The 17,510-nt window shown below is 29.9% G+C and overlaps 1 protein-coding gene and 1 long non-coding RNA gene across 7 annotated transcripts in view; one reads left to right on the top strand and one right to left on the bottom strand.

The window, feature by feature from the left end:
• The window catches only part of LOC111624654, a 61,089-nt gene that overhangs the window by 22,065 nt on the left and 21,514 nt on the right, over positions 1-17,510 (bottom strand). The gene's annotated exons all lie outside the window — the stretch shown is intronic.
• Positions 1,789-7,227, top strand: LOC111624652 (RNA-binding protein 7-like). Its single transcript, XM_023367557.1, has 2 exons — positions 1,789-2,120; positions 4,336-7,227. Exons 1-2 carry the CDS (start codon positions 2,034-2,036, stop codon positions 5,020-5,022), a joined length of 774 nt encoding a protein of 257 aa, XP_023223325.1. The 5' UTR covers positions 1,789-2,033; the 3' UTR covers positions 5,023-7,227.

Below are 17,510 nucleotides of genomic sequence, written 5' to 3'. Positions count from 1 at the left end.
AGCTTGTAATGTGTTATTAAAAGTGCTGATCACAACAATTAACACCTAACCGCTAATTCCAGCACTGAATGAACAAAAATTTTAATCCTCGAACGTTTTCGGCCGTCTTTTAGAGTCCCCCCTCAGGATGAAACACACAAAAAACAGTTCTATCATTTGAAAACTTTTAACCGTCGAATACAGCTGCGTTCCAAATTTTTAAATATTTAAACGATGTACCGTACGATATAAAAATCGTTACGTTTACAACATAAAAATAATTATTTTAAAATAACGCTATACATAAATTATTATTATATCGTTGTAAAAATCAGCGTGATGTAAACGAATTGTTTTCTTTTACAAAGCAGAAAGATGAAAAATAATTATACATACAATTATTGTTGTGCTTTGTGGCACTGTAAATAATACTTCCACGATTGTGGAATCGGAATATAATCGGAGTTAATGCAGTTTTCCTTCATGGTTTCTATATAAATTTCAATAGCTTCCAACGAGCGTAAATCGTGTCGGTCTAAGGCCCTATGCAAAAGAGTAGCCTCATCCCAACATGGGGAAATCCCGGGTTCGGTAGCATACTGGACTAGAGCAGTACTATACTTCTGCTTCGACACATCATATTTGTGGTCCCGTACTCTAGCCTCAAGGGATCTATACGTAGATCCAATATATGTTATCCGACGATTGAAACGTTCGTCCTTGAAAGGTATGCGGTACACCCCTGGCGCTTTCTTATCATCGGACTTGTCCTTAGCATTAGACAAAAGTCGGAAAATATTTTGTTTTCTCTTATATGTTAAGCGCACGTTCAACTCCTTAGCGATTTTACTAAAAATTTGTTGAAGGGACGGTTCGTAAGATAAAACCACCCGGTTGTGCTGTGCATCGTTACCCCACGTGTTGGTGGTTGTTATTGTAGATTGCTGGTTGGCAGTTAGCCTGTCTATTAAAGACTGGTGGTACCCATGTGCCGATGCTATACGTTTGACGTGTTTTGAGTTCTCTGTAGATATCGGAAGTTTCAGAGCAGTGGGAATAAGCCCTTGAGACTAGGATCCGAAAAGCCGATACCTTAAAAGGCCAAGGGTCTGCTGAGTTAGCAGGTATAAAGAGAGACCAGTATATTGGTTTGCGATAAATGGTCGTGGTTATATTTTTATTTGCCGTATTATTGTTGCGTTTAGTATATAGTTCCAGTTTACTTGTGCGAGTTTTTTGTCTAAAAGTGCTGATGTTTTGTAAACAGAGAAATTTAATTATAATTTGGAAGAATGTTCTTATGTAATAAAGAATATATAATTTAGAATATTAAATTACATTCACTTAGATTACTTAAGAGACTGCCATTAATTTGGTATAGTTTTTGAGTCCTACATTTTAGGCAAACTCTCTCACCTTTAATTATGTATGAAATAGTTTGTGGATCCCTGACACTGAAGAAAAGTTATGCAAATATTTTCAAAACTACAGTTTATTCACATGACACTAATACCACAATAAAATTCCATGTACACAATGTTCAACCCTTCTACATCCATATTACAGTACTGTATTACAGTACATTATAATGGATCTTACAGATGTCGTATGGCTCCAGAATAAAATATTAAAATAAAAAATATAAATCAGACGGCCTGTACCCATCCAATTCTCGTTTTTTTTGTATAAAAAACAACTTTTAAAAATTATTAAATCGACACTAAATGAAAAGTAGCTTCCTTCCGAAAGCAGACGTTAATTTAGTTCCGATACGCGACACTAGATGCCTCTTCATTCGGGAAATTTTTACTACGCAATTAATTAACTTGATTTACAAAAATCGATCGTTGGCTAATATTATATTAAAACTATTATTTAGTATATAGTATAAAGATAGACGGAAACGGGTTTAAATCGCATCTGCGAATAATATCGATTATTATATTCACGTGGCCTGGCATCGAACCGATGACGTCATTCCAACAGGGAGGAGGCCGACGGTACGAATGGAAATTTTCGTTTTCGCTCTTAACCTTTTTCTTCTTTAATCGACGATGGATTCTGACGTGAAGCGTGTGTTGTGGGTCGGTAATTTGCCCGAAATGGTCACAGAAGACTTGCTTTGCGAACTTTTCACCCAGGTATTCTTCCCTTCTAATCTCCAAATTTTTGCATAGAGCCGTTATGGCGGCTCTGCACCGTTTGTTGCTTCGGAACACCGTCCGTTCGTTTTCCGTTCTATTTTTATTGCAAAGAATTGAACGAAATTGTTCTAATGGCGTAAATAAACCGATTATGTAGAAAGGGTGAGAAATATCACACAAAAACTTAACAGTCGTACTTTGAGACGAAATTAATCGAATCGGTCTTTGTTACCAATTATTCCCCGAAGATACGTTTTCGGCTAAATGTTTATTTTATTAGATAATTAACGACCCCACAAAGAATTCGAGTGTGTGGTCGTTTCTGATAAAAGAGATTGCGTATTTAAGTAACCTTGAATTTAAAAATTTATATCGAGTATGTTACATTTGTTGTTCGTTTTAGATAAAAGAACACGAAAATGGCCGATTCGAATAACTATGTACTTGAAAAACATAATTGCTTGTGTTGTTTTACGAACGGGAAATGGAGAAAATAATGGAAGAGGTGCATGCAGAGATTTGGATGATGACTTCTTTCTGGCGGGAGCTATAGATTTTGGTGACTGGTTATGTGGGGGATGATTGAAGAAGCCGCCGTATTTGAAAAATGCGGCAAAGCTGGGGAGTCTTATGCCAAGATTGCCTGCAGACTTGGTTCAAAAATGTTCCGTGGAGCCGGATGTGCCCAGAATGATGGCGCATGGGCTTGCCCATTGTAAAAATCTTATGTTTCTGCCAGAAAAGGAGGCAGTTGTCTGAATCTCTGTGGGCACCTCTTCCGTTACTTCTTTTTTTGTAAACCTGGCAATTAGCAATTGTACAATCTTTGTGGTGTGGTTATTTAAATCGATTGTTTTTTTTGTGTTTGTCCAAAGCAAATGACAAATAAAATGTGGTTAATTTTCTACGAAGGGGAATGGACTTCTGTAAGATTCTGCATATAATTTGATTTATTGTTTCAATAATTTTTGACTACAGTCCCAAAATTTGAATAATCCTGATGTTTTGTTTATCAATATATAATAGTACAGGTATACCTCGCCTTACGTCTGTAATTGGTTCCAGGAGAACGGCGTAAGTTGAATTTACTTGTCTCCAAATCTACTTGTCACTAGGCTAAACCATAAATTACCATTCCTGGTTTTGTATTTTATTTATTAATGCATTTTTAATAATATATGGTTAATAAAAATCTATTTTAAGCTTACAAACAAATAAATTTTAGTTTTTAATATAGTACAGAAAAAGTATTCTAAATTTACAAATGCATGTACTGTAAATACAGAACATACTAGTATATATTCTAATATGATTTTATGTGCTTTAAACGTTTTTCTAATGATATTACGACTTCAATATTTGTGGCGGACAGATGTAAAGTCGAATAAAATGACTTAAACTTGATATTTATTTTTCCATATACTTTTTTGACAAACAACGTATAATCGGAAACGACGTAAGTCGAGGTATAACTGTATTTGAATTTCAGAACAGTGTTTTTGAGAGATATCAAATAGGAATGTAATGATAACATTAGATGGTGTGTTTTCCGATTGAGAATTCAAACCAAATACTGTCCTAAGAAATGCTTGTATTATATGTAATACATCCTGTTGCAAGCTGATCATCATGCTTTTCACAAATAATTATAGTAATTTTCTTAAAATTTCCAATTACTAAAAAATTTTTACTTTATCAGTAAATTAAAATTTGTACTTTTAAGATTATTAGTCCAAAATTGATAAGTTATGAAAATTTCAGAATATTTCATGAGCAATAGCTCATCAAATATTCTGAATATAATGTATATTCATCGAATATACATTAACATCTTCCTTTTATTATTTTTAACTTTACATTATCATCAACTATGTCAATATTGTATGCACTATCTATAACTGATCGGTCGTGTGGCTATATAAAATGCATACTGAATTTCCTGTGCCCATGACAAACTTTAATAAAATAGTTCACTTAGCTATGATCTAGTTTTTGATATAATAAACATGTAATAATGATTACATTACACAATAACAAATTAAAATAATAATAATTATTTTCTTTAATCAACAATATATGAAAATTGTTAATTACATAAATCAATTTTTTTCTTAATTAAATATTGATTGCTATTACATTTATTAAATATAATTAAAAATAGCATGTGATTGTTAATAACAATTTTTCTTTTTGTCATCTTTATTGCATATAGGCAGGTCCAGTGGAAAGTGTAAAGATAGTAAAGGATAGAACAGGTGGTCATAGAGGCTATGCCTTTGTAACCTTCAAGCATGAAGAATCTGTACCATATACCATAGCATTGATGGAGGGTATTCGCTTATTTGGAAATGTTCTGAAACTCCAGAGACGTTCGGGAGCAGAAAATGATGATAATCCTTATTTAAAAGCCATACGTGATTATCAAGCATCACGCTGTTCTGCAAATAATGCAGAAAATCCTCAAAAGTCATACAAACAGCATACTCATGATTATAAATATAACACAGACAGAAAAACTTATGATAATTATAAGAAAACTTCTAGTAGAAACAGTGGATATAAAAATCATCAGGCTTATTCATATGAAGAAAAGGTGGGAAAAAATAAGGATTTAAGACAAAACAGAAGTTTTGATAGTAAAGAATCAAATAGTTTATCTAAGACAAATTTCACTAATTTAAATTTTGAAGAGAGCTCGATAGTCAATCAGAACATGCACGAAAAAAATACACACGTTTACGAAGAAAATAAATCAGCAACACAGCTGGAATTCAGACCAAATGTTCTGCAAGAACACACGAAGACATTCTTTCATCAAGGGGTTTTTCAACCCATACTAGTTCAGTCCTTGCCTAATTTGTTTAATATTCACTATCATCCCTACAGAGGAAACAGTTAACCAAAATTTGCATATGTTTCAAACATAGCTGTTTCAAAATTATGTTTTAACTAAAAAGTTAGTGTGTAAAATTTGTATATACACATACAAAGCATAACATAAGCATTATTTTTAAGAAAATTGTTTAAATATAACTGATTGTAACTTTCTTTAGTTGTTTAACACACAAGGAACATTTCATTGTTTTATATCATTTGAAATCATATTTTACACAATAATCTGTAATGTAATTATATATTTGTAAATATAATTTTCTGTTAAATGCAAGTGACATAAATATCATGTGTACATAAAATAACTTCCCTGTTATCAATAGGGAAGTTGTTTTACTTAAAAACCATGCTAAAAACTAACAGCACTGTGTGTGTTATTAAGTAAAAAGCAAAATAAGGTAAGATTAATAACTGATGAAAATTTTGTTTTTAATTTAGCTATCACTTCATATTTACTGGAAACTTGTGGAAAAATCTTCACATGCAAATTTTTTCAAAAAGAAAATTCTTTTGATTAGTTTTGTTAAGTGTATTATAACTATAACTTGTACCTAAAAACTACGCTAAGACAACACTTGTTGCTGTTTCATCAGTTTTTTTCTATGTCCAATTTGAAAATTTTTTATTTTAAAAATTTACAAGTTGTATATAGATTAAACTACTGCTACAAGTTATATATGGAGAATTGTAAAATGATGAAAATATTTTGTTTAGAAATGCTTTAAGCTTGTTTAATTTTTTAATCTTATATTTTTATCTCAGTTTCTTATTTCTTTGTTCTAATTCACACAGAATGACTTATCCACACAATTATGTTGAACCCGGATTAAAAAGTAAAAACCAAATCTTTCAAAAACAAATTTCATTATCTAATAGTAGTAAATCCATTATTTGAAATACTTTCAGATACTGGATTTACCATGTAATGAAAGCAAAAGTTGGTGTAACATTCTGGCATAATACATCAGATTGTAATAATGTGACCCAAAGTGTAAATCTTTTTTGTAAAGAATTAAGATTTACTCATCTGGTTTGAGTAAATCTTAATTCTAGTTAGAGGCAACTGAATTCTAAGTACTTGACAAAATATTAAAAATTTATCAGAGTATGTTTAGTATATGAAGTATAAATTATTTGTTTTGTCAAAAATTGGTTATGAAGAGTTTTAGTTCTAGAAATGGTGAGATTGTTCTGTCAATTTTTTTTTTTATCTAAACCACCATAAACACAAAATCAGCAATCTAAAATTTCAAGTTTCCTTTTATCAAATAAAAACTAAAGGAAACTTGCTACTTGTGAGCAGTATTCTGGTTAATTAACATTTTATAACTATATAACTGGTCTCATTAACTACTCATAAAAATTTGACTTAGATATTGAATTTCAATATGAAGTAAAAAAAACCTTCAGATTCATGCTCTACAATCAAAATCTCATTAACAGTTTTAAGGCAAACTGTTTAATTATTATAAATTTCCTGAAATAATAAAGAATTGACTGTTATACAAACTGTTATTAAATGGCTATTTTTAAGAAAAGAAAATATATCAACATACAGTATAAGCAACTATTGAATGTACTGTATAGTACCATTACATATGTTCATTCATTCAATATATTGTCTAAAGATATCAAGCTTTAAAAAATACAGCTTTATTTATATAATCTTATTCATTTTAGTATAGAAGCCACTCCTCAATTTTGTAAGAAACATTCTTCCCTAAATTTGTTAAATAGAAAAGTGATTTTTGTTTGGTTACTATTTTTGAAGTAGAAGAATACATAAATTTGAACAAGTAATCACATTATCCAGATTTTTATTTTGTGTAACTGTTCATTTCTAATAATTGAACTTTTACAATTGAGGAAGACTAGAAATGCAAAAGTTCTCTGGACAATATACTGTGTGTTTTGTCTTTGGGTAAGACATTGAAAAAATTATACCACAATAAAGGAAAAGGAAGTTTATTTACTGAAAATTATATATCTGAAGGAAAATTCTGTATGCAATTGCATGCTAAATCACATGCAATTGCATTATGCAATAGAAGTAATTAAAAAGAAAATGAAAATTTATTTGTAGTTTATTTTTGTAATTATTATTTTAATACTTTGCCTCTTATCCCTTGCTTCTAACTTTGAACACCTATAGTTTATATTTTAAAAAAAAAGCTGAAAATGTTTATTTCTTTATCTAAACATAGTCATTTTCAAAATATAGGCATGTTTGTAATATAAAAATGATAATTTTAATAGAATAAATGTTTTCAGCTCTTTTAAAAAACTAGATATATTTCATTATATAAAATAGATCTAATAACTACACTGGATTCTAAAATATAATAGCAATTCTATAATTTAAATAAACATTAATATGCTTGTAAATCATTTCTGATAATGCTAAAAATTACACAAGTGTGTTTTACAAGTTTATTGCTAAAAACAGTCATTATCCATTTTAATGAGTATATGTACAGTACAAGTAGTAATAATTACTTCAGCTGGTGAAATGTGTCAGTGATTTAATGTTTCATTGATGTGCTTCATCTCTCTAAATAGATGGTTTGCAATTCTTTTATCATAGATGCATATGCATTTTATATATCAGAATTTTGCTATTCTCATCTTCAAATGAACAGTTCTTTTCATTTTTTATATATATCCTTTCTTCTGCCCCCCTTATTTTACTGTCTTCTTTTCTCTGTAACTCTTAGTGCACACTTTTTCTTCTTACTTGGAGTCATTCTGTTGATAGTCATGATATTCTTGTTGCCTCTATTCTCTGCATTCATCCTTATCATTCCCTCAATTTCATCAATAGCATTCTTATAATTCAATGAAGACGATTGTGGAAAATGATCTCTCTTATTATTTTCCACTAATCAACTGAATATTTTAAAATAGTCTTTCATAACTAAAATAGTTGTATTATTCATTAGATAATATCTTCCTTTATTCCATTTCATATTAAAATGCATGACAAACATTTTTCTGTTGTACTGAATGAATTGTGACAAGTCTTTCTCCCAAAAGATTCAAGTTGTAATATTTAATTTTTCATTTTTTGAATCTATCTACACATTGGTTTTTTTAATTGGATTATAGCTACATAGATTAGTTTATTTATGGGATGATAAATCTTTTCTACTGAACTGTGCTTGTGTAGTGTAAAAGTAAAAAGAAGACTGCTTTGCTTGCTGCAAAGATTAGGGTAATAGATGTATGCTCTATTGATATGCAGTTATAAGCATTATATCTGTTGTGGTACCATCATCAGTATTTAATGTCAAATCTATCCCTTTGGAATCATTTAATTAAGTACTCAATAAAAAGTTGAATACATCATAAAAGGTTAGAGACCTCAAAAAATCCAGTATTTACCAGAATGTGTTGGCTTAAATGGGAAGATGTCAGGTTTACACTAATATTTACTCTTTTCTAAATAATTTAGAATATTTATTTTTTTACTAAAATTCAACTCTAGTTTTATTATTAAGAACAATTTTATACTCTATATTAATAATTCTATTACCTTAACACTGGATGCAGATATGATTGATTAAGAGAAATTTATTTGAATAAGTAACATATTCTTTGTCTCAAAACAAGAATAACCCTTGTGTAAGTTGTAAATAGCTTCGAAGTTATGCTGTTCTATAACCTTCAGATTAAAAAACTTTAGTACAGTAAGAGTAAGAAAAAATTTGCAATTTAGCTATATTTCTGATGGTTGTAATAAAATTATATCTGCATATAAAAATCAAAATATTGAAAATTTATTCTAAAACTCAATCAATAATGTAATAAAAAAGTTTTTCTAAATACAGTATATAGAAATTATTTCAGAGTCAAAATGTTTAGTTTTATTTTGCTGGAGTAAGTCAACACACTGGAATAAATAAATGCATAGAGTTTAATTACACTGAAATTAGCTTATTCAATACATTAAAAGGTAGGTGGTTTAAAGCTGTTGTATATTAATTTTAGAACAAGATAAAATGAAGGTAGTTACGCTGCTAAGTTAATTAAAAAACAATTTGATTTGCAAGCTGAAAATAATCCAGTGATTTGATTTCTAATTTTCTGTAGAAATTGGACTTTGCTTATATTGTTTACTAGCAAATTTACTTGGTGATGCTTGGGTTATCTTGGTGCTGGTGCATACAAGCAATATTTTGGAGTGAGGATGCACCATCATGTGAAAATATCACTTGTGTGCACCAGCACTAATTGGTGAGTACTGGCTCAATGCAGAGGCAGCGAGTTTGATGTGTAGTCCACTAGTACCTTGAATAGGTTGTCAATATACAGGTTGGATGCAATGTACTGCTGCAATAACTTGTTATCTATGCTTTGTTCTATTTGCTTCCATGTGCCTATGACACCACATCATATTGATGCTGCATCCTCATGTCAAAGTATTGCTCACATGCACTGACACTTAAGATCATCAATTAGGTAACAAAACTACTAGTAGTTTTGTTATTAATTAAATATTGGTACAGGTGGCAGTTGGTGATTACATACATTGAATAATTGCTTCCATTAGTGTCATAAATTTTGTTTTTCTTTTGATCTTCTCTTAAAACAAATTTTGTTTTATTTACATATTATCTTATAAAGACTTGTTCCATTGTATTTTACAGAAATATCCAGATTTAAAAAGTTTTCTCAAATGGCAAAGCTAGTAATTCTTGTCATTTGAAGAACAGTAGGCAATCAGCAACAAAGCAATTTAAAATAATAATATTTCAAGAGACATTATTTCTCATCTACTTTTAAAATGTTCACACATCACTAGGTTTTTCTATACACAAATAAACAAAAAGTACACAAATAAAAAAGAACTATTTCTTCCAATAATTCAGGGAAATTAAAAGATATTCAATGACGCCATCGATCCAAACACAAATATGTCTACAATGACCTTGCACGGATAAAAAAATCTCTCTTATTTGATTCTGGCCATGTTCTAACTTTATTAGATTTATGCTCTTAATTGAATTTAAACAAACATTAAAATAACAATTTGGCTTATAAATATGCAGTGATACTTAACAAATCAATTAATAGCATCTAAGATATAAAGCAATTTCATATTAGAGAGGTTGCGGCAATGTTTTCATTGTGAAGATGCGAACGTATGTTCAGCACCGCCTTCCTGTAAACCTAGAAGTTTGACAATGGCATTTGGAACATTGGAACGTCAGTGGAATCATGCTCAAACACCATTGTCAAATTTATAGGCTTACAGGAAGGCAGTGCTGAACATCCGATGTTTGCGTTTTCACAATGAAAACATCTGCCGCAACCTCTCTATTACCAAATACACAAATTACTTGCTGTTGTCTTGAGTTATCCATACCAGTAAATACAAACAGCTTTTCCTTTGTCTTAAATCACTAAGAGCATCTTTAAAAGTGTAAAACATATTTGTATGATGCAGATCATTGCCTGCCATTGTGGCTTTCTCAAAACCATCAAATTTAAGAAGGCTACTAAAGAACAAAATTTATCTACCAAGTAGTAATTGTCAAAATAAACTTTTATTCATTAGTATAAAATAATTCTAACCATGAGATTAGTTTCATTAAATTGAATTCTGTTGTAATGTTTTTGACCATTCAGATATATCTTTAGGATGAATAGAAGATGACCTTTAAAATATGGTGAAAACACCTTTAAAATATGGTGAAAACATTAAACTGAATTCTGTTTGAATATCACAGTTGTTTTATTCATCAATTTTGTTCCAGTTTTGGTTAATTTGTATTTTCTATATAATATTTTTAATATATACAGAGAACAAAGCTTAAAATTAACTACAGTAGAGCCTCGATTATCCGACACCTCGGTTAACCGACCGTCCTAGTCGGCAAATTTCAAATGTCCGCTAGTGATGTGGCATTACAATATTTGGCTAAGTCTTGGCTACTTTAATATTATTTTTACTTGTTTTAGCTGGCAACACTCATTCGACCATGAAAGGGAGCCAGTATTTAAACGAGGCTTAATTTTCTAATACAATAGCGACGATTATTATATTAAAAAATTTTTGTTAGGATTAACATCGATGAAAATTCAACGCGAAGTAGGTTAATAGTGATATTACTAATATACTAATTACATGGGATATAATAATATACTACACTAATAATGGATTTTTTCATACTTTTCGGTTATTCGACTTTTCAATTATCCAACCGACCCCAGTCCCCAATTGAGTCGGATAATCAAGGCTCTACTGTACTTGCTAATGGAATGAATAACAAATAGTGTCCACAATGACATCCTTTTGGGTAAATTTTTCTGTGTAATTTTTGATAAATGGATGAAGCATAAAAAATAATTTGCTGTTATTTGTTGCCATCTTGTTTTGCAAAATGGCAGTTGAACCAAATTTGCTATGCAAAAATAAATTTTTTGCATTTTGTTTTTGCTAGTAAATGCTTTTCTGAATCAAGTTTAGATTTCTTCATGGCAAATAAAACCTGAATGGTAGCTTTTTGAATTCATGTTATTGGGTATTTAAAAGTATTTAAACTTAATGTTAGAAAATAATACTGAGAGGGACTCTCCCATGTTTTTTCACTTTACTTATTTTATAGTTACTAGTGAGGTTGCGGCTGAAGTTTTCATCTCTAAAACATGAACATCAAGTGTTGCTTTTGCTTGACGTTCACATTTTAGAAATGAAAACTTTGGCCACAACCTCGCTATTGTTTTTCTATTACACTTCATTGTAGATATATGTTAATATTTAAAAAGTACCACCTATATCAGTGTCATACCTTCAATTGCTACTTAGAGGTATGAGATATAGAATGGAAAAGATTATATGAAGGTTTTTATTTTTATTATAAGAATTTTCTACTGCAGGTTATCTACAAAAATTACAGTATTTTATTAACTCTATAAAGAGATAAAAAGAACTGATGCTATGATTGATAAGCAATGAAATATTAAGTGTTTTCAGACCAAATATAAAACTAAAATGATCTGAAGGTACTCAGTAATAAAAGCAAAAGTGTTTGATTTATTCAGTTAAGAATGCATTTTAAAAATTAATAATTGAGAGAAATATTGGCAAATACATAGTCAAGGAAAAAATACTGCACATACAAATTATTTTAATTCTTCAAATAATCTAAAACTGATGGAAGTTTTGGTTAAACTGCTAAAAATGCAATATTGGTAAGGCAGCAATCCAAAATATAATAAAATCAGTGATTAGATACAAAAACAAGTCATAATCCTCACAAAGTTTGAGTTCCCAAAATTACATCATAACTAATATAATTGACAGACAGAAAGGAAAGTGCCTATGTTCTAGTCATAAGAATTTTTCAAATAATTTACATAAATCAATAAAAAATATGGCTAGTGCATAGGTATAAAATATAGACCATTCATATTGTCAGATTAATGCATATTTTCAAGAATGTGGTGTAAGTGTCAACCAGTTGTGTTGACCATAATAAAGGAAGTTTATCCCAAAGGCCTAAAAACAAAAATTGTAACATCTCTTATTAAAGTAGAAGAGTTTTATACATTGTGATATATTCACAGTAAAAAAAAAACCGTAGATTAAACAAAAAAACAAAAGAAAGCACTACTACTCGATAAAAAAAATTGCATTTTATTAAAAAATAAAATGCAATTTTATTATTTTATAATAAATATAAAAAATTGCATACAGTATTTACTTTTTGTCTAAAATTGTGTGAAAGTTTGTTTTGTATACCAAATGTGTATAAAAGTGTGCAAAAAAGTCAGACTCTGTAATGATTTATCACAACCAATATAACTATCCAAAACTCAATCAAATACACTGTTGTAAGTATACCAAAGTCAAAGTTTGAATAATATGAAAAACAATTTGCAATAAAATGAACAAAAAAAAAACAGAGAATATTATTTAAAAACAGTAAGCTTAGTTCACACAGATACCATATTTACTTGCTTATAAGACAACCTTGCATATAGGACAAGGTGTGACTTTAAAGGAAAAAAAAAAATTTGATTTATTAATACAATTTAATTTTATTTCATTTAATCACAAATAAAATGTCGAATGCATGTAAATGCACACATTGTCCCACAAAAATTACTGGCATTTTAAACCTTAAGGAAAAAAACCTTGTAAAATCAACAACAATTTGTTTATGTAAAGTTGGACAACTGGGAACCTTTTTTGCCAATTCTTAAGTATAATCGACAGAGTGGATTCAACTGTTATGAGTTTCTCTGAATTCTGATTTCTGAATAATCATCTGTTTTCACGTGGGAATGGATTAAAACATATATTGTGCTCCTGTGTGATATTGTAATTTCAGTTTGGAATTCAATTCAATTCAAAAGCTTTGCTTTTCCTATTGCTATTCATCTTTACTCCTGACAATATACAAGAACAATTGAAACGATCCAGATAAAATATTTTTGTTTTTAAACAGAAGGTGAGCATCCAGTAAAAAATGCAAACACATGGTTCACAAAAATTATTGCAAAAACGCAAAGAATCCTTCGCTCACACATATAGGATGATCTAGGTTTTTGAAGCAATGAAAAAAGAATAAAAACCTCGTCTTATCATGAGTAAATATGGTATTTGCTAATGAATGCTGAAGTGGATTGTGAAAAGTTTTTTTTTTTTTTTAATTTTAACCTTAGCATATCTCTCTTTGTAAAATAAAAGTCTAGGCATCTGTAGAACAAAATATCATCTGATGTTAATGAATTTTTTTGTTGCTAGTTTTGTATCTAATAATTTTTATGGTTATTTTTAATAGCATCAAAGAATTCAAATTATGTATCATGCTTAAATCTATCTCATGTAAAAAGAAAACTTGTCCTGATTGGCAATGAATATTTTTTGATAGCAAAAACATTTGATATATTCAAATGTCAGTGTAGTTTGCAAAACCAAAAACTTTGTTAGAAATGTCATTTCTGATATATTTGCTCCATTTTCCATTTTTCCTAGCTGTTTGTTCTATGTGAACTAAGCTTTAATGTGTAGTAACTTAGTTTAACACTTTAATATATTAATATTTCAGGTTACAAATTGACCATTTTCTAAGATAAGTTATCAGATTTTAAGACAAGTAAATTGTTGTCCATTTAAGAGGAGAAAAATAGGATAATTTCATGAAGAACCTTTGGATTAACTGAATTCTGACATGCTACCTCATTAACTTTTACATTTTTTCTATAGTCTATATTCCATCATGATGGAAACAACTGCTGTAATATAATACATTCAAATAGATTTATTTATTAACAAATTCTTTTCCAAGATTATTAGATTTATGATGCCTTCTTACAATGAACATGAAGTTATATTTGCCAAGTTTTGAGTTAGTTGCTCTATCAGAAAACTTAGAATCTACAAATAGCAATTTTTGAGATGATCGATTTCAACATTTCCACAAACTTAATTTAATGCCAATAAACCAAAATACCTCAAACAATTGTACATTGTATAGTAATGAAGCCTACATATAAATTTAAAAAGCGAGTTAAAAAGTCAAGATTATGGTAACAATGCTATTTGTAAGGCAAAAATCACACATTTAATATTTAGCAGATATTGAAAGGTTCTCACATTTATAGGGACGATCCTTTCACAAGTATTTGACACTTTAAGAGGGTGGTGTTATCAAAGTTAGACTATCTCAAATGTAGAGATATTCTGTATTGTAAATAAGTTATAAGTATGTCATGTATACTGTATACATGTATACAAAAATCAATCTCAAGATTTTCAATTATATATGTATATAGCATATAGCAATATATACAGGATATGGGAACAGGATCTACATAAGATAACTTACTTAAAACTTTTAGAGGTCTTAAGTAAGTTATCTTGATAAGAACTTCATTGTAACTTATATCAGGTTTATTTTGGCTTGAATGTGGCCAGTAAACCTGATATATGTGCCATTTGACTTATTGTAATTTATATTTTTATGAAGCACAAATTTATATTTTCATGATACAGTCGACCCCCTATAACGTACGTTCCTATAACGTAGCGAAAAAATTGTAGCAACTTTCGTATAATGTACCTCCTATAACGTCGTTTCGAGACAAGATTGATAGAGTCTGGACCAATAGTGGATGAGCAGCCGAACTACTTTCCTCCGACCCTGCGCCACGCTACGGAGCGGCTAAATTGAGTTTGCTATCGTCTGTTTAGTATTATATATAAATTAGGTACTGTACATATAATTATATATTAATTATATATAAATTAGGTACTGTATATATAATTATATATTAACTTAATTTATTGTAACTTTATTATAATTATATATATGCTTTCTGCCGCCTGGCAACGTGCTACGGAGATTTTAGGCTAGTAAGTTGAGTTTATTATCGTCTGTACAGTATGTAAATTAGGTACCGTAAGTCTAATACAGCACTAATTTTATACATTTCTTGTGAAAGAAACACTTCTTATTCAACGTCCATAAAAATTATTTATATTAATGATGTCTCCAAACGTCAAGTTATTTTTATGCGAAAAATTCGTTATTAGAAATCGTGGCCGCTGTTTAATGTGCTGTTCCGTGATGAAAACCAGCTTTAAGCAACGGCGTAGTCGAACGGTACACACTCGGTAAGTAATCCTATAATTTTTTGTTTATAGCATAGTTTATACAGATTATTCCCAAAAAATTATACGTATTTTGGAAATGTTGAGTCAAAATAGTCTAGAATCTATTAATTTTATAGAAGAAAACCTTTCGAACAGCCTTAGTCCTTAAAGTTCCCACCTATCGGGCTGCGATTGGCTCATGTATTTAATTGTTCCTACAAGGTAAAATTCAATTAGCGTGGAAGGTATCTAAGCGTTATAGGGGGGGTCTACTGTACAATACTTAAAGATAATAAAAGTGGAAGTAAGTTTAACATTTTTAGTTTAATTTAGCAAAATTTATATAAAAATACTATTTGAAATTTTTTACAACATACAAATGTGATTGAGCTGCAGTTTGAAAAAATTGTAGACCTATAAATTCCCAATTCCCACTGTTATCCATCTTTCCTTAATCTCAAGAACAGAGTTAGAAAGATGAAAGACAAGCCCAAATATGGAAAGCTTTAGGGCAGGATGCCCCAATTAACTATATATGAACTTCCAATGCAAACCGGAAGTCACATTATTTCAATTCAAAACTTCCCCCAAAAAGAGTTAGGTGACCAGCATAACTTCATTGCTAATAGAAAAGTATGATGTACAGGGCAAGCCACTACTAATTTGAGGTGGAGAGCATATATTTTAAATTAAATTTAAAATATGGTTAAAAATTACAGCCTGGCATTGTGACAATGTCACAATAAATAATTGCTCATTCATGAAGCTGTGGATAAATTTTACATTTCCAGTCATGCAAAGAAGTCATTCCTAATTGCTACATTTGCCCTCCTGTGGGGCGTGGGCCCCATGGTGGGAAACACTGCAGTAAACTCAATATCTCTCTATCCAGTTTAAGAAATGTAATTACATTAAATACATTAAAAATTGTATAAAAATAACAAAAATTGTAATAAAACTATTACAGTAGAGCGTCGATTTTCCGAAAGTCAATCATCCGAAAGAATTCCAGTCGGCAAATTTAAATTTTCGCCAGTGCTGTGGCGCTTCAATCTTTGGCTATGTCTTGGGCTACTCAAATATTTTACGTTTTTGATACTAAATTAACATCTGAAGTATAATTTTTTTATTATTTTTATATATATTTATTTTGTTTGTACAAAATAAAAAAATAATTTTTAACAATTCAATACTCTTCGTTAGGCTTAACATCGACGAAAATTCAACGCGAAGCGACACGCAACGGAGAAAAATTTCGACATCGGATACGTTAAACTATTTTTTCGTACGTAAATCAGTTATCCGGACAACCCCAGTCCCCAATTGATTCGGAAAATCGACGCTCTACTGTATTTGGGATCATGGTTTTGTGACAGAACTATACATACTTGTATATGCAAATATCAAATTACAGAACACTAATATACAATTCATTGCTGGATTTTTTATAACTTTCCTAGCAACATCATCTAAAATTGCATTTAGCACCATCTGTTATGATTTTCAATAAAAAAAAACTAAGCTTTTTTGCATTTTATATTAATTATATAATTTTGAGGGCAGAGATGATTTTTGTAAAAATTGTAAATACTAATCTATCTATATATATATATATAAATGGACGTGTGTGTCCCTATATTTCACTTTTCAGCCAAAACTACACATCGCACATGAATGGTGTTTGTATGTGGTAGTAGCCCCAAGTCTCCATTCGTGTACCAGGGGGGTTGCGTCTCGATAGCTATAAGGGTGCGGGAGATATGGGCTTGAAAGTGGAAGATTTTCTATTTCGATTTTAAAAATTTTCGAATTCGAATTGGTTCGATTATAGAACGATTGTAAACGTTCCAGAAAATTGATCAAATTGAAAATAGTTCGTTTGACTGGACGTA

This window comes from Centruroides sculpturatus, unplaced genomic scaffold (genome assembly GCF_000671375.1).
Source record: "Centruroides sculpturatus isolate CEXI.00-Female unplaced genomic scaffold, Cexi_2.0 scaffold263, whole genome shotgun sequence".
NCBI classification, from domain to species: Eukaryota; Metazoa; Arthropoda; class Arachnida; order Scorpiones; family Buthidae; genus Centruroides; species Centruroides sculpturatus.
Note: the sequence above shows the minus strand (reverse complement) of the source record. Positions and strands in the feature narration are given on the sequence as shown.

Excerpts from the sequence above, each read along its gene's own strand:
- LOC111624652 (XM_023367557.1), top strand. The coding sequence starts at position 2,034 with ATGGATTCTGACGTGAAGCGTGTGTTGTGGGTCGGTAATTTGCCCGAA. Across the intron at positions 2,121-4,335 it reads TTTGCGAACTTTTCACCCAG|GCAGGTCCAGTGGAAAGTGT; the intron begins GTATTCTTCCCT and ends TATTGCATATAG.